The 20,391-nt window shown below is 46.5% G+C and overlaps 1 protein-coding gene across 6 annotated transcripts in view; it reads left to right on the top strand.

Moving 5' to 3' along the window:
* Positions 1 to 5,716: 5,716 nt before the first annotated feature.
* Positions 5,717 to 20,391, top strand: part of RALGAPB (Ral GTPase activating protein non-catalytic subunit beta) — a 63,227-nt gene continuing 48,552 nt past the window's right edge. For all 6 annotated transcript variants that reach the window (XM_084217927.1, XM_084217926.1, XM_084217924.1 and 3 more), the window contains exons 1-5: positions 5,717 to 5,841; positions 12,393 to 12,605; positions 13,283 to 13,485; positions 17,482 to 17,645; positions 18,280 to 18,466. In XM_084217927.1, the coding sequence (XP_084074053.1) occupies positions 12,423 to 12,605; positions 13,283 to 13,485; positions 17,482 to 17,645; positions 18,280 to 18,466 (737 nt within the window). In that variant the 5' untranslated portion in view covers positions 5,717 to 5,841; positions 12,393 to 12,422. The remainder of the gene's footprint in view (positions 5,842 to 12,392; positions 12,606 to 13,282; positions 13,486 to 17,481; positions 17,646 to 18,279; positions 18,467 to 20,391) is intronic.

Here is a 20,391-nt window from a genome sequence, read left to right as displayed (position 1 = left end):
TCCAGCCATTTGGTGGGTGTCTCATCCTTTCCCTGGCATTCCCCAAGTACTTTACTCATATTTTGCCCTTTTGGCGCTGCCTCCTGTATACCTTGTATCACTGTATTTCTGAGGTTTATCATCTCTGCTTGCCTTCCTCTGTCTGGATGCTCCATGATGGTTTCGGTCAGGCCATCTCTGGTCCCCTTGCTCTCCCTGGGGGTTCCTATGTTCCCAATCTCGGATTGAAGTTTGTCTTATCATTTTCCTCTCCTCATTATTGAATAATGACCTTAACATGGCACCCATGTCATCATAAGTATAGATACTGGCTCCTAGAAATTAATCTAATCTTTCCACTACCCCCAACGGATCATCCATCAGCTTCCCCATTTCTTTCTTGAAAGCCCTCACGCCTCCAGTATTAATCAGCACATTTACGAAGCCGATAATTCCCGGAGCAGCCAGCACTTCCCTTAAAGGGAAGAGGTTGGGCTTCTCTTCCTCATCTTAGGTATCATCAGTATTTACCTTTCTTGTTCTTTGTCATGTCCGGTGAGCTGCGGAGAGAGCTGATTCTCCCAGTGGGAAGGGTTAATTTCTCTTCTTTGGTGGTGGTGGGGGCTGGGAATGCTCCTGTGGAAGCGAGGCTTCTGGAGGCAGTACGGGCACCGGAGGTGCCTGGGCTTGCAAAGGTCCTGTGACTGAGGGCACAGGGACCTGGGCTTGCATTGCCTGGGGTAGAGGAATTAGATAGGGAGGCGGGAGGTTATCCAAAGGTTCCCATTCCTTGCCCCAGGTCGCAGCACCCTGTGGGTTCTTATTGGGAATAACCCCGAGCTAGCATTCCCCCACAGTCTGGCATATTCCATTTTCTCTAAATTCTGCGGGTGTTTACCGGCCACATGATCGTATAAAGTTTGGCAAGTTTACCTCTCGAAAGTGCCAAAACCAAGCCAGACCAAGTAGCGCCCGATCTCTCTGCCTCCCCATTTTTCGATGCAAAAAAACCCTCTTTTCTCCTTAGATTTCTCCCCCTTCTCCTAGGGTTGCCTTGCCAATGTTCCAACATCCATCCCAATGGACTATCCCTTGGAATTTCAGGCAGAACTTTTCCTTGTGCTTTTGAAGGCTTTTCCTGGGTTTTTCCCTGAGCCTTACTCTTTTTCTGTTCCATTTCTCTGGAAAACTACTTTTCCTGACCTTTTCTTACCTTAAGTTTCCGCTGGGGTCCTTGGAAAGTATCCTAGGTCTTTTATCTGGTACCGGGTTTATGCTTGATGTCTGTTTAAATCTACCAGCTTACTTAGCCTCACAGAGAACCGTTCCATGAGCTTTTCGGCTGGTAATGAGCTCTCTTTCCTGAATTTCCAGATCAGAAAGTTTACCAGCTCCCAAACCCTTTGGGAACATCCCTTCCCTCCTGATCCAATTCCGTGATCACAGCCCTGAATTCCCACCGAGTGTGCAATGAGCCAAGGAGTCCACTTCCCCGCGACCGACCACTTCCCTCACAGGAGAGTGGAACTGTGATCTTGGGGTCCACACGCGATTCATGATAAAATCTCGTCCCACACACACACTCAATGACACCCCACTCAACCACCTGATACTCACGGTTCCTTTTCCCGCATGGATTCTTCATGCATGTAGACTTTCCCGAGTGAAAAGCACCGTGGCCCTGGAGATCCCTCTCTGGATCACTCCAAATTTCCCGAGAGCTCTGGGCCCGTTTTTATCCCCTCTTTGACTGTGGTTCTGGCTTTGGTTCGAGATCTGATTGGTTCCAAAGGTTCCCAATCCCGTCAGGCTGCTGAAATCAGCGGGGCGCCTCCTGACCAGAGAGGGGGTCCCTGGACCCCGAAATTCAGATCACATCGGGGTCACCAGAATTGTTATAAATGATCAACAAGAAAGCCAAATCAATAAATGCAATAGATTTTATTTTTGTGACCAAAAACACGGTCCTCAAAAAGCCACAGTCAAAGGGACAGCGTTGAGCCTGGGATTGGCGCTGAGTGAACTTAGATCCGACCTCTATCGCATCAGATCTCCCTCTGCTCACGAATGCCACTTCCAGAGGGGCTGTTTTATGGCTTTTTCTGCCTGAGGCAGAGGTGCCCCGATTTCTTTTGTCACCCCACATATGTATGAAGTTTCTTTTTACTGTGCAGGGCTGGACAACTGCTGTTTCCTGAGTAGTGGCAGGTGCTGATCATGTCAGGGATATTCAGATGTATGTTCCTTGGCGACTTCAGTTATCTTGATTGACGGCATCTACCAAGCGACGATCACCCTTGGGTGTTCCCTGATGGCTCCAGAGGAATCACATCTCCACGCTGGCCACGTTCTTTTATTAGTAAACGAAGCATTGTTCTGCTGCCTCCAGGAGTTTCATAATTCCAGTGTAGTTATCTGTCTCCGGGCTGCTCGTGGTCAGAGGCTCGTTGGATTTAACAATTTTTATTGCATACATTCTCCTCTTAAGCATGAATTATTTTATAACATGTATTACAAGAGGAAGATGGGCACAGCAGGCAGACTGTGATTTGGGGAACAGGGGTCCACGAGCCAGCTTAGCAGTTTCACCTCTGCACATGTGGCTGTTGGCTCTGAGACTAATCTTGTGTAACAAATTGTTGGACGTTAGGATCGCTCCTTTTGTTTGCTTTCTCTCTGGGAATTTTTCCCCATATGTTGCTAGGAGACAAAACTGACTGGTACTTAAGAGAGAAAAAAGTTGCCACAGTGCAGGGGAAGGGTAGGGCTGGCTACTTTCTTAGCTGAGGGGTTTCTCTTGTGGGGGCAGAGATACCGGAAATTTGGGCAGAGGGAAGGGGCTGGACATAGCTCCTGGCTCTCTCTCGCTTTCTTGGCATCAGAGAGGAGACAGGCTGTGGTTGCTGTGGGGAGAATTTGCCACCACTGTGAGGCTCTGTCTCCTGCTGTCTTCTCCTACCACAAATGAAGAAGCTCTGCTTGTGGGAGTGGCCGTAGCACTGGGGCCTTGTTAACACGCTACCTCACTAAAAAAGGACCTTCACCATCTGCTCTGGTGCTGCAGGGGAAGCCCTGGAACCCCGAGTCCCTTCCCTCTCCGGGGGAGGGTCTCCTAGCCGTGTTAGGGAGCCGGGATGCTTTCTGCCGCTTCTCTGAATTTTTGCTGTCCTTGCTACGGCTGTGGAATTTCTGCTACATCTCATTTATTACAACGGGATCTGCTCACCTCTGCTGTTCCAGCTGCTTCCGAGGTTCCTGCTGCAGTCCATTCCAGCAGCGGGACCGGCCGTCCCTGAGGGTTCCAAAGGAAGCCCCTTCTCCATCCCTTCCGCCAGCCCGCCCGCCGGGGCCGTGTGCAGAGAGGCGGCCGAGCTGCGCCACAGCGCCCCCTGCAGCCCCGGGGGAATCATCGCCCCGCCCCGCCCGGCCCGGAGCCAGCAGCGCCCCTGCTGGCCGTGCCCGGAACTGCAGCGCAGGGGAAGGTGCCCGCAGCCGGGCCGGGGCGGCGCTGGGGCTCTGCGTCTGCTCGTCCTTGCTGCCGGCCTCGAGGTTTGTCTGCCGGGTTATACACGCACTCGCTAGCAAGGAACTGCTATTCCTTTCCCCAGAGCTTTGCCTGAAAGCCCTGTCATTTCAAAGTCACAATAATTCAGCGGGAAGGGGGGCATATTCTCCATTTCAAGGGAGGTTTCCAGCTTCCTTGGCAGACACCTGTCCTTCAAACCAAGACACAAATGCCCTTTTCACTCAGTCCTCTCCATCTGTGCTGCATTCTATCACCCCCAGCAGCCTGACTAACCCAGATCTCTCATTTTTTTTTAAATTAGGGACCAAAGATTCATGGTTTTGTAAAGGGATGTGTTCTGTAAGGCCCTGTCTCCCCTTGGGGGCAGAACAAAGAGGATGAAAATATTTACATTAAAAGCACTGAGCAAATCTTTATTATGAAACTCACATCTCTTGCTGTCAGCAGCCTTCATGCAGAGAATGTGCAGACTAGAAGTCTTCCTGCCAGGAAGTGGAACAGGAATACAGTTTGCGCTGTGATAGTGTTCCTTCAATGGATTCCTACAAGAGGTTAAAAATCACTTTGCAGGCTCCTGTTTGTTTAGGTCAACATCTTAGTGCTGCACTGAACAAGAAACAGTGCAGGCAAGTGCTGAAGAAAGGACCTAGAAACCTGGCCCCTGTGGAACAGCCCATAAGGAATCTGTGAGACCAGGCTGACTTTACCAGCAGTGCACCTGCTGGACTGCTTGCAGAAAGCAGAGAACACTGCAGAGAGGTGAACACAGCGTGCTCCTAGGGGCGATACAGGCAGGCAGATGGTGCCACTCCCAGCTGCAGCAGGGAATGAGGTAAAGGGGCCCATTGCCAGGGGCTCTCAGGACACCCAGCCCTCGCACCATCCCTAAAGAGCACTGGGCTGTGGAGCAAGGCACTGCTCCCTGCAGAGTGCCCTGTGCTGCCTTCTCCACTGGCTGTGTTTCACAGAATCAGAAAATTGTTGGACTTTTTAAAGGCCATCTATTCCAAGCCCCCTGCAATAAACAGGGACACCTTCCACTAGACAAGATTGCTCCAAGCCTGTCCAATTTGGTCTTGGTCATTTCCACAGGTGGGCTCCCACAGCTTCTCTGGGAAAATTGCTTTACTACCCTCACATTAAAGAAATACTTAACAAATCTATTCTAACCCTGCCCTTTGGCAGTGGGAAGCCATTCCCCCTTGTCATGTTCCTCCATCCCCTGTCCCAAAGTGCCTCCTCAGCTTTCCTGCAGTGCCTTTAGGCACTGGAAGGGGCTCACAAGGTCTCCTTGGAGCCTCCTCTCTTCCAGGTGAATACCGCCAGTTCTCCCAGCCTGGCCCCAGAGCAGAGGGACTCCAGCCCTGGGACCATCTCCATGGCGATTTCTGGACTTGCTCCAACACCTCCACATCCTTCTGATGTTGGGTCTCCAGGGCTGGAGGCAGCTCTGCAGGTGGGGTCTCACCTGAGTGGGCAGAATCGCCCACTCACATCCTGCCCACACTGTTTGAACCCAGGTAACCCGCGTCGCTGTAGCTAAGCACTATCAGCACACACAAGCTAGTCAATTCTATGGGCCAAGGGAGCAGCAAGTGAAGGTGGGATGGGAATAAAGATCGCGGGAAGAGCGAGACACGGCTTGGGGAAACAGAGCTGGTGCTGTCATTGTCCCTTCCCAGCCACAGCCAGGCTGAGCTGCGGCTGCCGGGGCACAGCAGCAGCGGGGCCTGAGGGCAGGGCAAGGCCGGGCCGGACACCAGCAGAGCCCGCGGTGCAGCGGAAGAGGAGCAGGAGCCAGGCTAGCGAAACGGCACCGGCGGCTCCCGGTCGCTGCCCACGGTGCTCCTGCCGGAGCGGCCCGGCAAAAAGCTCCTCCCACCCGAGGGCCCGGGGGCTCTCAGTCTCGGTGCGCCGCACAGGCCCTCCCCAGGACTGGGTGCAGCGTCTGGGGAACGGTGAGATGGCGGAGCGTCCGGGACCCGCGGGCAGCGCGGGGTCCGGGCGGGGCCGGCGTGCGCAGCCCCTTTAAGAGTGAGAACACCGCGGCGGCGCCAGGGACGGCGGCGGTGGCTCTACGCATGCGCACAGCCTGTCCCTGCGACTTATTCGGCGCCGCCGGCACAGGAGTAGCGTGCAGGGGTGGGAAGTTGCGTTGTAGCGGGTTCGCGCATGCGCAGGGCACGGCCTCGCCGTGCGCTTTGTGGCGCTGCCGGAAGCGGGTGAGGGCCGAGCGCAGCGAGCGGCGCTCCCGGTCCCGTGTGGCCGCGGCCCCGTGGCGCCGGCGGCCTGAAGGAGTGGCGCGCCCCGACATGTCTGCCGGGCTCTCGGCGCAGGTAAGACGGCCAGGCTTCACGCCACGGCGCTGTCGGGCTCGGCCCGCTTCGCCGCCCGCGGGGCCTGTGACGCGGGCGCCGCCCGGAGCCTCCACCGCGCTGACCTCTGTGCTGCCGCGGCGGGGCCCGAGTGGGGCGGGCGATGGGCGAGCCTGTCCCCGCCGCTCCTCCAGCTCCTCGCGCCTGGTTGGTGCCGCGGAGCCGCCGCAGGGCGGGCGGGAGCGACTTTCGATGACCCCCCGCGGCCCAGGGCCCTTCTCGGCCCCTGCTCCGGCCCGGGGGTCGAACCGCGTTTCGGCTCCTTGGAGCAGCGTGAGGTGGTACCCGCGCCCTGCCTCCCGTGTGGATCCTGCCAGCAGGAGATGGACCCGAGGGAGGAAAAAGTTTGTGTCGCTGTTTCCCCGCAGAGTCCGACCAACAGTTCGCTGGTGCTGAGTGTGCCCGGCTCAGGCCTCCCGGGGTCTGACGGGATTCTGCTTTCCCTGTCTCATTTGGTCTCCGGGCCCAGTGGATAGTAGATCCTATTTATTTGGCAAACTCAGCAGCGAGGCTTCTCCCCGGAGTAAGGGGGCTGTGCCTGCAAGAGAGTCCTTCCTGCTTGAGCAGTTTGGAGACTTCACGAGAAGCTAGACCGACGAATAAGTGCCAATGTAAAAGAAACTGTTGAGTAAAAATTTTTCTCAGTCGAGTGCACTGTTTTGTGGTCAAGTTCATTAAATAGTTTTTTGCATAAATGAGGGGTTTGAAAACTTAATAAATTCTCAGGTGACATGCCTGGAAGATAATTTTCTCAAATCTAGTGATAAAAATGAGAGTGATAGTGAGGAGCAGAGTAGTACTGATGTCTGAATAATGATGCTTGAAAGCAGAATAATAGACAAAACTGTTTTTGCTTTCCTATGGCTCTGCTAATCTCCACATGTAACAGTATGCAACTTGTAGGCAGTGGTCTTCTCTATAGCAAGTGCCCTGCCTCCTGCTTTGGCCAGGCTGTGTCCAGCAGTGTTCTCAGGAACTAGAGGCAATGGGGTCCATGAACTGGGAGTGCTAGAAATAGTGAGACCGGAATCCTGTGGGATCTTATGAGCCCCAGCCTTCTCTGTGGTGTATTCATGTATTAACTTCTGCTACAGTAATGCAATAAAATCTGACAAATTTGTCTTGGGGCAAGGGCAGCTGTGATTCTCTTCTCTGAGCCTTGGTAGTGCTCTGGCTGAATGGCTTGGGAAAGGATGACAGGAGTTGTTTTTTTGTTTGACTATTCTCTTCTTGCATTGAATATAGACTTTTAAAAGAAATTTAATAGTAATCCTGGCATGCATATTTTTTAAATTCTTTAACAAAACGGTTAAAATACCAACTTTCTGCTGGTCTTTCTCTCAGATAGGTCTTCTATTTAGTTCTTGAAATTTTTATTTTTTTCCTGCTCTTTGCTCTGGCTGTTGTCCTTTACACATAGTGCATGCCGTCAGTGGAGCTAACCTGTTAGGTGTCTCCAGAGGTGAGCTACCGGGAGGGCTGTGCTTCCTCAGTCCTGGTAGGCTTAATACCAGAGGTGCATTTAGTCTCAGCTAGATCTAACTCGCTTTCTCCAACATGAACCTATAGGGCAGTGGGACGAGGTGGGCATATGGTAGCTGTTCATGCTCAGAATGTCACACAACTGAGGAAAAATTGCTCATAAATGTCTAGTTTGTGCTTTGGGGGAAGGTGGGTTGTGGCAGGATGGCTTTCTGGCAAGAATTGTTACCTTTGGAGAGCAGATGTTAGTACTGTTAGGTAGCAGAGGTCATGTTTAACGAGAGGATTGTCTTTTTTTCCAGGGAATACTTATAAAGCATATCTGATATCCCAGAACTTTGATGTAGACTTTTTTTGTGGCTGCTTCTCTGGTTTAGGCTCAATTAGGCCTTCAGTCTTCCTTGACATATCTCTGCCAATGGTCTTTGCATCTCTTGTACTACTATCCCTTGTGTCTGCTCTACTTTTTTAGTTCTGGTAAAAGCCAAGAAGGGTCCGCTTTTGGGACAGCTTGTCTTTGTGCTTGAAGGTTTTTGCATCATAGGAAAATACTTCATTTTACATCTGAAGCTGCTGAACACAAAACACCCAATGTTCACGTTTGCCCCTAGCACTTCCCTCTCTCAGTGCACATTTTCTGAGCAATTGCTCTGTACATGAGTATTGATTCCCTGACATCTCCCCTGCACATGCTTTGAACACCTCAACTTCAGGCTTGGACCTTCTGCGCATTCCTTCACAGTAACTGCAGAATGTGGCTCTGTTTAGTTCTCACTGTCTCACTTTAGTGATCCAGGAGTTTAAATATTTTGGCTGCAGGTGTTCTTATTAAGTCTTTGGAAACTGGAAATAGAACTTTATTGTTTGAGTTTTATGGACTCATTATTCTTTTTTGCTCACTGGCTTCTGCAGTATTTGAGAACTGAGGATCTTGGATCCTCAATGCTGTGACATTCAGTTTCTGTGGTTTATATGGTGATAGCAACTGAAGTTCCTAAAATGAAACAGATTGAGAGGAAATACATTGAAATCCAGATTATTTACCACACTAGGGAATATTGGAATTAGTGCTCAGTTTCATGATAAATGAAATCAATGTCCCATTTGCTAGTTGTAATGCTGGTGATTTCTTTCCAGGTTTGTCTATGAGAGTGTGAAGTTGTTTTATTTAGTGCAGCCTCCAGGAGCATACAGTGAGCATATAGAACACAAGAGTGTGTAAAACTGCTTGGTGAACAACAGAGGTTTGTTTATTATTCTACTCACCCCTTCTCTAATTAGCTCTCTGAGTCCTTAGTGATTTGGGCCCCAGTAAGACGTGCGTGTATATGAAGTGCGAATATTCAGCTTCATGAAACTTGGGAGATGTTAGTTGGGCACGTGAGGGTGCTTTAGTGAGGGTGCTTCTGAAGTATTACAAAAACAGAAGTCAAAAGCAGGTGTGATGTGACAGTTGCTTTCTTGGTCTTCAGTTTGCTGTTGGTGTTTCAGTAGTTACTGATAAATACAGCGTCTTGGAAGGGAGTAGTCCTGCTGTTGCACAGCATTAAGTGCTGTTTGTCTGAGGCGAGTTAGGAAGCTGTCTGTCATGTATGGAATCTGTCAGGAACGTTGTTTCGGATATCATTGTGTGGAGACTTTCCAGCCTTTTTTAATTCCTGTCCATACTAGATAGACTTCGAGATACTGCATACTAGATAGACTTAGAGATACTCCAATCCTAACAGATTGCAGCCATTTCCAATTCAAGTGGCAGTTGAACCGGAATCTTAAATAAAAAGTAACTTCTAATCCTTCCAAATAAAAACTTTTAACTGCTAAATATAGGGGGTGAATAGATCGATACCCTGATAAATCTCTCTCATAAAGATTTTGCATCTGAATCAATTACTTCTTTCACTATTCCCTGAGTATTGCTAAAATTAACAGGTTTCTTTTACAGCAAGATAAAAGGAAGTCTCAAATATTAAGAAGATACAGGCTGATGATCAAATTTATGTATGAATGTCAGGCAGCAGGCTGGGAGTGTGTGGCGTGAGAAGTTTTGGTTGTCCTGTTGTTAAACCTCTTTAGCGTGGCATATTTTGTATATCCTGTATCTGTTAAAAGTGCTGCTTCTCAGAAGTGTGGAAGGGTCACCCAGAAGAGCTTTGCGTCTTTTTTTCATTGTGGCAGGGAGGTGCATGAGGGTGCGTGATTGTGATCTCGCGTTCCCCTGCCTTCGTGCAATTAAGGTTTTCTAAACTGCAGCAGGATTCTTCTAGATGCAAAAGCTCCCACAAAGGCATTGCCTGCCATTTGCTTGTATTGTGCAGCACTTCACACACCTGGGCACCCTGCTCTGGGATGAGGGCGGCCACAGTGAATGTGCTGTGCTTATCACACACTGATAAGCTCCTGCCATGAGCTGTTCACTGCCAGCCAGAGGGCGGGCATGGAAAGGACATGCTGTTTTACGAGTTCAAATCAGCTTATTTAAACCAGTGTTCCTCAAATACTGTTACACGGTTACATGCTTCTAGTGAACTTGTGTCATAGGAGAGGAATGGGGAGTGCTTCCCCTCTTCCCTTGTGGGATAGGGGGTAGGGACTCTGCTCTGGGAATAGAGGCAAAGTGCTGTGGGGATGAGAGAGGAGGGGGAAGTCTTGGAAAGTGGATTATATCTCACTTCTGTCCCTTCTGCTTTGACTCCAAACACGCACTGGAGGCTAAGATGGTGGTTAGGTAGAAGAGAAGGGGGAAGATGAAGCATGTTTGTGGCTGTAGGATATGAAAGGAATAGATACCAGTATGGAAACCTGGATAGTGGAGTTAAGCAGTGATCAAAGCCATCACTGAGGATGGGGATTTTGTAGGTTTTGTTTGGTATTTTGTTTTTGAGGGTATTTTGTTGGGGTTTTTGGTTTGGTTTGATTTTGGGGGGTTTGTGTGTGTGTGTGTGACTTTTCTGTGTCTTGGAATAGCCATTTTTCCCTAAGCCTAAGGGTTTTGACCACGTGACATGAGCATTCTCCCTGCCTCAGTCCCCAGAGGAGGGAAGGTACCTGAAGGATGTAGGGATTGTACATCCTGCAGGCTGCTGCTGCTCTGGTTAATTGACTAGCAGATAGGCACATGTGATTGCTCTCTCAAACCATGAAGGATGTAGTTTGGAAAACAAGATCTTGCTGCCTCGCTTTTCTGTCTCCCTTGAAGGGAATCATCAGGCTTTTTGCATAGGTTTGGGGTATAAACATTTGGGGAGTCAGCTAAATAGGCAGATTATTTAAATAGGCTTTTCCCTAGGAATGTGTATTTCCAGGCCTGGCTTCTTGTTTCGTTTTGGGCCAACGAATGTCTTAGGGAAGTGTTCAAAATATTCCCTGTATAACTAACTAGCTTCCAAATTGTGCCAGGTAAGTGTAGTTGGCAAACGGATCTTGGAGTGCTGTCCATGACAGCTTGAGCTGCTCTGAGCTGTGTCTCTTGAACACTCCTTGCTTTTCGCCTGTGCCAACACTGTTTTCCTTGTTCATGTGGTCACCTGACTCAGATAATGGATAAAAGGCTGTCAATTCTGGTGGGAGAGAAGGAAAAGGAGATGGTGCAGTTGCAGTTCTGGTGGCTCAGACTGCTGTGGTACCACCTGCTTGAGCAGCAGTTTCACATTGTTGTGAGCCTGTACAAAGCACTCTGCTGTCAGAGGGATGTTCCTGCCACACCTCTGGCCCTGGGTCCTCACTGCTCTCCTCACAAAACGACTGTATTGGCACAGATGTTTCTCATCTGAGTTAGATCAGATCTCTGGACGTGTTTGTGTGGATCAAAATTGGCTGTGCATGGTGGGTGTCTCTGAGCTGCCCAGTGCAGGCCCATGACCAATGCTGCCTCTCCCTGCCAGTTTGCAGGGCAGGGGGTTATGGCCTGGCTCCCAGCCCTGCCCTGTACAGCACATGGGTGGTGGTTGTGCTGCTGGTGCAGCATGAGCCACTGCTCAGGACACAAGAGTGCTGCTGCCTCGATGGACTGTAGGAGCACAGTTTAACTTCTGCTGCTTCTAATTGCCTCTCTTGGTTGAGGTTTCACAACAATGCCAAAATACCCATCCCAAGCTCCTATCATTGCAAAAATCTGGTTAGTTCATGCTTGGCTTCTTGATCTCAAATGGCAGTGAGGAGAAATACATAACTGCAGTTGTGCTGGGGTTGTTACTGAAAGGAGAACTGTGTCTAGTTCTGAGAGCACTGCCTGAGAAATTTCCTAGTGGCTTTTCTCTCTGGAATCTGTGGGACGAGTGTAGATTTTTATGAAGTGATTCTGTGTGTATTGACTTTACAAGGATTTGAAATGCACCCCAATGCCATAGATTTGGAACCTGTATGTGCTGTAATGAAACTGTAAAGGGATGCTGGGTTTAAGCTAGTGATGCACTAAGGCTCAGCCAGTCCTGAACTCACTGCAAATAAAGGGCACTCTTCATTTTCACTGAATTGCATTTTTCAGCTACCAGTTTTGAGCAGTACCTGCTGTAGAAATACCTTATGAATATAAAAGAGGGTGAATTTTTGTCTTCTCTGATGACTAAGGTTTTCCTGGAAGTTTCCTGGTGTCTCTTTTTAACTGCTGTTGAGGTGAAAAAGGGAACAGGGTGAATTGCGGCCATTGCTTCATGAGCAGAATGCTGGTAGAACTGTCTTCTACTTACCTGAAGATGTTGTGTAAATGGGAGCATCTTTCCTGCAAAGATTGTGCAAGCAGAAATGGGAGGTGAAGTCACTTCTCAGGTTTAAGTGTCTAAAATGGACATACAGTCCTGAACTGAAACTTGCTGTAATCTTTGTAATAAACCTGTGTTAAAGCTCGCCTGTATAAAAAACATACTAAAATTGAAGAACAACTGTTGGAATCTCTTCTGGATTGTCAAATGTATGAAATGTATATGTGCATCTTGAATTTGCAAGGGTCTGGATTGTGATACTCAGCCTCAGTTTTGCTAACTCATGTCATAGACGTTTAAACTAATTGTCTCTTTTCCTTCCTTGCCCCCCAGGTGTTGTTTGGATTGTAGCATAGAGGCACTATGTACTCAGAGTGGAGATCCTTGCATCTTGTCATTCAGAATGATCAGGGGAATACCAGTGTACTTCACAGCTATCCTGAGAATGTGGGGAGAGAAGTGGCAAATGCAGTGGTGCGTCCTCTTGGACAAGCTTTAATTACATCATCTGTTGGAAGTGAGAGTTTACTAAAAACAGACAAAGAAGTAAGTGCCTTTCCTTGGAGATTATAGTTTCCTTCATGCCGGAGTGACACTTAAATAGTTTTTTATGGCCTCTGTTATTTTTCTCTTGTCCCAAGTTTTATGAATGTGTTACATTTTTAGTTTAGTGATCTCCATAGGATTTTTATTAGCAACTAGATCATAGCAACAGTGTACTTCATGACTTAATAGTAAATGTTTGCCTGAGCTACTATACCATGAAATTCAGGCTAAAGAAAACCAACAAAAAAACCCTCAAAACGAACCCAAGGAAGTTAGGATTTAACACAAAACCTTTCTCCTTACCTTCAGTTTTGAAGCAACAGTATGTGACTTCAAAAAAAAGTCTTCGTATAGTACAAGTATTTGTTAGAATTTGAAAATCTTTCACTAGCAGCTTTTGTGTGTTCCAGAGAGTTCTCTATACGGTTTAGATTTAAGAGATTCAGAATTTAGAGAGTGTTTTGCCATTTATTCATATTCTTCATAATATCATTATATATGAGTTAATGGTTTGGTGTTTTCTTGCAGGATATGTTAAACAGAATTGCCCATACAACATAACTACTGTTGCTTTACTTTTTTTTTTTTTTTTTTTTTTTGAGTTAGAACTAATGTGCTCTGACCAGTACTTACTTAGCAATATTTATTTTTAATAACTTTTGCTTTGTGTTTGTTAGGTAAAATGGACTATGGAGGTGGTTTGTTATGGACTGACCCTCCCTTTGGACGGCGATACTGTGAAATACTGTGTGGATGTGTATACAGATTGGATTATGGCTCTTGTGTTACCTAAGGACTCTATTCCTTTACCTGTTATTAAGGAACCAAACCTTTATGTTCAAAGTATTCTCAAACATCTCCAAAATCTCTTTGTACCAAGGTGAGTGTTAGGGATTCCAAGCTATGGTCAGCAGGTAACCTGTCAGAGGACTCACAAGGGTGTGGGGCCTCTTGAGTCAAATAAGACTGCTATTGCTGCAAGCTTACGAGGAAGGTGTTTCTCCAAATATCTTTTGGAATTTTGCAGTAGCAAATTGAGTTTTTGCTGCTGTGATTAGAATAACACATAGTTCATAGACTTGAATGTTTACTGTCCCAAGAGGTTCAAGATTTATCTCTGTTGGATGACTGGAGGGTAAGGGGAAAAGCAGAAGTGCATCACTGTGTGACCATGTGCTTTTCATTGTGTTAAACTGAGATAAACTAAGAGAACATCATGGCAGTCCCTGCCCTTGTTAGTCAAGATTTGACTACGTTTGGATGTACTGAAGGATCTCGCAGTAAGTGACTGCTCTGTGCCTGTATCTTGCTGCCTCTTAAGTGTGCATGGTTATGCTGACTGTCCTTCACTGGTAGTTTTGAAAGAGCCTGGTGCCAGAGTGCTTGCTGCCTGACATCCTTGGATGATGGTGTTGAGATAGACATGTTTCTAGGTCTTGTACACAGCTATTTTGTCAGAGTGTGCAAACATCATTACCTTATTTATAGTTTATGGCAAGCTTACCTGCTGCTGTTGGACATAACGTACTGGATAAGTAAGATTAAATAATAGCATCCCCTGAAAAGATACTTAAGTTCAGATCAATGTTTAGTATATGTCCATAAATATCAGATCATCTGCTTTTATCAGTATTAAATATGTGTCAGTGCAAGTGGCCTTCAAAGTGCTCAGCTGCACTTGGGTCACTTTACTACAGGCTTTGTTTATAAAGGACTTAACTTGTGCAAATTCAGAGGAGTTCTCTGCTGTTTCTTGATTGCTTTGAAATCTACCACCTACTCTTAGCTGCTGTTGATCTTAATTTGTAGTGAAAATGCATTTTAATTCCCAATAAAGGATGGTCAAGGCAATTTAACAAGTCTGAGGAAAGCAAGCTCCTGGATTAGACTGTGACAGGAGGTTGTCTCTAAGCTTTAATAAGTGCAGAATACAGTCTGCTGTTTGGGATCCTTTATTCCCTTGGCACAGCAGAGAAGAAATTCTTCACTAGTCCATTAAATAGTTGTTTCTCTGATCCCTTGCTTGCTCTGACACCGGGGCCCTAGTAGCAGGCAGCTCAGCAGTACAGTTTCTTGCATGCTGTTGGCACAAGCTTCCACTTTACCCTTCTCTCCCAAAATCATTGTTGGGCCTTGATGTATGCTGGTAGACTACACATGATAGTTGTTGAATGAAATAATTAACACCTAGAGAGAGGGAGGGCTGAAAAATCATTAGCTATACGGTAGTATAGCTGTTCTGTAAGTTTTTCTTTCAAGAGCCTCTGAGATGTATCTTAAACACTGTAATTTTTCATGGCTGCTGCTGTCAACACTTGATATTCAAGTCCCTACTTTCTTTTTAAGTTTTGCCCTCCAGGGTGCTATGTTCAGAATTCACTCCAGCAACAGGAAAAAATTCTATAGTGCAAATGGAATACAGAACTGAGTTGTGCACACCTGCCTTGAATGATAGCAAAGATTCACACTCAGGTGTCTGTGGTGGGGAAGAGGAGAATGATTTCTGGGTTTACCCAATTGATGCAGGTTGCTGATGATGAGGGACTTACCCAGGAGGTGTTCCAGCAAACCTGTATTGAGCTGTCTTCTGGAAGAATCTGTTCTTGTGTTAAGCCTATGTCCCGTGGAAGGTTATGATTAAAATAGCTTCCTTCCTCATCCTGGTTCTCTGGAAATGATGTATCTGTTGGTTTGGCTGCGCTTAAAGTGGTGGGCCAGAGTTGTGAAGGCATCAGACTCAAATGGTGACACATAGGTGAGGTGTGAAACACAGCAACCTGAAGTGGGCACTTCAGTGTAAATGGCATCTCAGGAGCCTGTGTACACCCATATAGAGCAGGTGCATATAGATTATTCTAGTCTGAGTGCTCAGCTGAATCAAAACTTTACATGCACAGTCCTTGAAGTAGTGTGGTGCTGAAAAAGAAAACTGTGAAGGCTGGGTGAGCCAAGTTGGCTTTCCTTTATCTGCTGCATTGATGGGAGAGAGGATGTTTGCCTCCTTCCCTCCTGCGCTGGCCTTCTGTCCACTCTGAAGAAGCACTTTGTTGTAATATTTGAGTAGTCACCAGGCAACCCCTAGGCTTTCAATTTCTGACAACCCTAGAATATCCAAGAGGTGTTGAAGATGACTTAAGCAGTAGTGGTTGTTACTGCTGTCAGATAAAGTTTCAGTGCCACAAACACTGTTGGAAGGAAATAAGAGAACTCTCTCCCTCTTTATTGCCTCTCCAGGAGAGTGAGGTACAGATATCCAGGTCCTCTGCAATGGGAATGTCTGGAATTGCTTGAGAGACCATGGAACATGTGACTGCCAAAGTACTTTTTTTTGTAATAACTTCATATGCTTCTCATATGAAATCATGGGAACAGTACTTCTGAAGGAGTATGGCCAAAAGTCCACAGTCTGTAGAAATCTAGACATCTAGAAGTCTAAAAATAGTGCAAGCAGACCTTGCCACTGGGTCAACTTTGTAAACAAGAGAAGTCATAAATGGACAGGAATGTTTGAGTTGCCTTTACAAGATCAGCGCAGAAGTACCCCGTTAGCTTGCATGTAAGCCCTGGTTTTTTACAGTTTCTCCAAATGATTAGGGAAACAAGTCTTGAACCAGCCTTGGAAGCTTCAAGCCTATATCGATTAAGGATAGCTTTCAACTGAAACAATCTGCTCTCTTGTTGCTGAAAATAACGCTGTAAGCAAGGCAGGGCTCACTTATCCCACAGTTTGTTATTCTACATAGAAACTCTGGGTTATGATCTAGCACTAACATTAAGCAACTCACTGAGGTCCTCAACTGTGGCTAGTAGTATGCAATTTTGCATTAGGCATTATCTTGTCTCTCTGTAATCTTCTTTTCCAATACTGTAATACAACATTTATGCTATCAAGATAAAAGCTGATAGTATTTAGTGGACCAGCATATTCTTGAGGTGCTTGCTATGCAACATGACTTGCGGGTTATACCACATTGAAAATGTTTGGTAGGAATCTGGTAATACTACTTACTAGTCCAGTGGAAGGTAATACATTTATGGGGTTTTTTGTCATCTCTTCAGTGGTGGTAGGAGGGATCATGAAATGATGCACAGGTTGAAATATGCCTTACATATACTGCACACTCTAATTTGTAATCTCTTCTTTCACCCTTTAAAATTCGGGCTTCCTAAGGTTTTTTACCAATTTCCTCAGCTACTGTCCAGAATGTGTCACATTACTGTTTTGTACCTGTTCTGCCTTGTCCAGACTAACTGATGGGAGGAGGTGGTGCAGAAGCTTTGTGCTGCTTCTGAGCCACTTTGTGTTGAGTGACTCAGCAATACCAGTGTGGATCTGATTATTACTACAGGAAGAACGTAGGAAATATGAAGCTGTTTCCTTTCTTCCTCCCTTGCTTCTAACTGCTCACAGAAGAAGATCTAGAAGGGGGTCATTAAATAGGAACATCAGAGTAAAGGTAGAAGTGATAAGAGTTGATTTGGAAACAAGAGGAGAACTAGGAAGAATGAAATTATTTTGCTAACAGTATATTCTCCTAGTTTTGCCACTTCTGAATTATGTATGTAATAATTCGTGATGTCTCAACTGGATTGTCATTGTTTCGGCCCAAGATAAATCTGAGATGATGGATTGTGCTTGCTCTATGTATTGAGTCTCACATGGAGAAGAGTGTTATGGTGCATCTTGTGCTCATTAAGGCAGAGTTAGGATGTCTAGAGACAGAGTTGAGGCGCACAGAAGCGTATTGGTTCATGTTCTTGGGTCTCACTCAGTAATATTTGTTTCCTGTTGTAAGTTGAACATGCTGAAAGTTCATGTTACTGAGTACATCACTTAATAGTTCTATTTGTCAAGCATTGTTTTCTTCTTTTGCAGGCCAGACCCAGGATCCAGCCAGATCAGACTGTGCTTGCAGGTTTTGAAAGCTGTCCAGAAGCTGGCGCATGAGTCAACAATTATGGCAAGAGAAACCTGGGAGGTTTTGTTATTATTTCTTCTTCAGATCAATGACACTCTTCTAGCAGCTCCAACTGTGCAAGGTACATGTTCATCTTTCATTTGGTTCAATTATTTAAAAAAATTTCTGGCTCTTCTTGACATTCAGCTGCCAGCAGGATGGGGGAACCCAATAAAACTCTTAGGAGCTACCAAAGCACAATAGCTCACTCCTAGTTCTGCCCCATTACTCCAAAATAAAGCATTGCCAGAAAAGACTGAATGATTTGGAGCTGGGTTTTCCTGAAAGTATTTTTGCAAGACAATGACTTCATACAGTAACAGTTTGATATGAACAGTTTAAGACACTGTTGTTCCCTGTTTGTTTCACTGAAACCTCTATGTTTTGCTGTTCAGCCTGCCTAGTACAAAATAATAGTGCTAGTTTTACTTATTTAAAAAAATGACTTCAGTATAGACACAGTGTAATAGAAGACTGCCTAAGATTGGTGGATTCCTGCTGTCCCTTATTACACACATGTGGCTGGGCTTTATCTATTGTACTTGATCTTGCAAAAAGGCTAATTGGCTGTAGGAAGCAATCAAGAATCATTCTTAAAAGTTATGAAAAAAAAAGGACTTAATCTTTCTACACTTTAACCAAAACCTCTCTGGGGAGATATTTGAAGTTATTTAGATGGAACACTAACTGAAGATGTGCTTGGTTTCTGTTGTAAGGCGGCATTGCTGAGAATCTGGCTGAAAAATTAATTGGCGTGCTGTTTGAGGTATGGTTACTCGCTTGTACGCGGTGCTTTCCAACACCTCCTTACTGGAAAACTGCCAAAGAGATGGTGGCTAACTGGCGACATCATCCTGCAGTAGTGGAGCAGTGGAGCAAGGTCATTTGTGCCCTGACTTCCAGGTAGGAGAAATCCCATGGAAATAAATGCATGTATGGGGATAATCATGGTTATACATATTTTGGGGTCACTTATTTGTGGAATGTGCAGCACTCCAGAAGTGAATAAGCAATACAAAGTGAGAGATCTTGCTGTATCCTTGGATTGTGTGGGTATTGCTTTGTTCTGCAAAGGGACATTTGAGTTGGATTCTCTCAGTTTTTGTGTAAGCATAGCACCTCGGTGATATTTGGCATTTTGTGGCGTGTGTGTGTATTAGTCTCCATGATTGTGACTCTTCATCGTATCCCCTGAGGAGTGACTCAAGCATACTAGTATAACATTATGTGTGTGTGTCACCATCAAAATTATTAGGTGCTTGTTAGTGCTCATGCAGCTGGGTTTGAGGTGACTCTTGGACTCTTTTTGGACCTTGTGGAGCTGAAACTGTGTTACAGCTGCCTGGCACGTGTTCCCTGGCGGTGGGGATGTGATGGGCCAGAGGCAGATCACAGGCTCTCTGCTCTAGAGAGTAAGGGAGAAGAGCTGCACTGAGAATTGTTTAGGTTGGAAAAGACCTCTAAGATCACCAAATCCAACCATGCCCCCAGCACTGCTAAGGCCACCACTAACCTCTGTTCCCAGCTGCCACATCCACAGGTCTTTTAATACCCTTTGGTGACTCCACCACTGCCCTGGGAAACCTGGCCAGTGCCTGACAACCTTTTCCATCCTATCTGAACATCCCCTGGCACAACTTGAGGCCATTTCCCCATGTCCTGTCCCTTGTTATCTGGGAATAGAAGCCAACCCTCTGGTGGTTCCAGTCTTCTTTCATGTAGTTGTAGAGAATGAGAAAGTCCCTTCTCAGTCTCCTTTTCTCCAGGCTGGGCCCTCCCAGCTCTCTCAGCTGCTCCTGGTGCTCCAGGCCCTTCCCCAGCCCTGTTCCCTTCTCTAGATACACTCCAGCCCCTCAATGCCTTTCTTGCCATGAGGGGCCCAAAACTGTCCTCAGGACTGGAGGTGCCTCCCCAGTGCCCAGCAGAGGGGACAGTCACTGCCCTGGTCCTGCTGTCACCCCGTGGCTGGTACAGGCCAGGTGTTGTTGGCCTCTTGCCCACCTGGGCACACCAGGCTCTTGTTTAGCTGCTGTTGAGCAGCACCCCCAGGGCCTTTCCTGCTGGGCATTTTGCAGCCACTCTGCCCTAAACCCGTAGCTTTGGGGTTGTTGTGACCCAAGGGCCTGTCACTTTGCCTTGTTGAACCTCATGGAGTGGCTTCAGCCCCTTGATCCAGCCTGCCCAAATCCCTCTAGAGATCCTTCCTGTCCTTCAGTAGGTCAGCTCCTGCCCACCTCAGTGTCACCTGCAAACTGACTGAAGGAACGCTCACATCTGGGGGTTGCAGGAGAGTTTTGGCTGTAATAGAAGGTTCTGAGCAGTGAGGAGAGTTTCTGTACCCTTAATATTGAGGTCTTTTTGGTGTGAAGTCTTTGTGGGACAAATCTCACTCTTGGAAGAAAGCACTGAATTTGTTGCTTGTAGGATTGTCATCTGGGTCTCCTTCCAGCTCTTCTGAAATATCAGTAACTTATTTCTGTGAAAGTTCAAAGAGGTATTAAAATTGCAGTATTGTGAAATATTCAATGGTGTATTTTTCTGCAAGGGTTTATTATAACTTTGAAAACTTTTCCTTTGAATTACCTGTCAAAATGTGAAGTGTGGATAGATTTTTCCAGGTTATACAGCTATTTGTTAAACCCCTGGGAAATAAAGCTGCAATATGAGTTCTGTGTATTTCCCACGCTATTTCTTCAGCTATTTTTAGCTTGTTAGATGCAGCATTACATAACAGAAAATACTTTATGATTCACTGATCTGAAAAGAACAGCTCTGTCTCAAAACATGTGTTGGTGTTCTGCACCACACACTGTGCCTACACTTCCTCT

Source organism: Fringilla coelebs, assembly GCF_963513975.1.
Source record: "Fringilla coelebs genome assembly, chromosome: 18".
Classification (NCBI taxonomy): Eukaryota; Metazoa; Chordata; class Aves; order Passeriformes; family Fringillidae; genus Fringilla; species Fringilla coelebs.
Note: the sequence above shows the minus strand (reverse complement) of the source record. Positions and strands in the feature narration are given on the sequence as shown.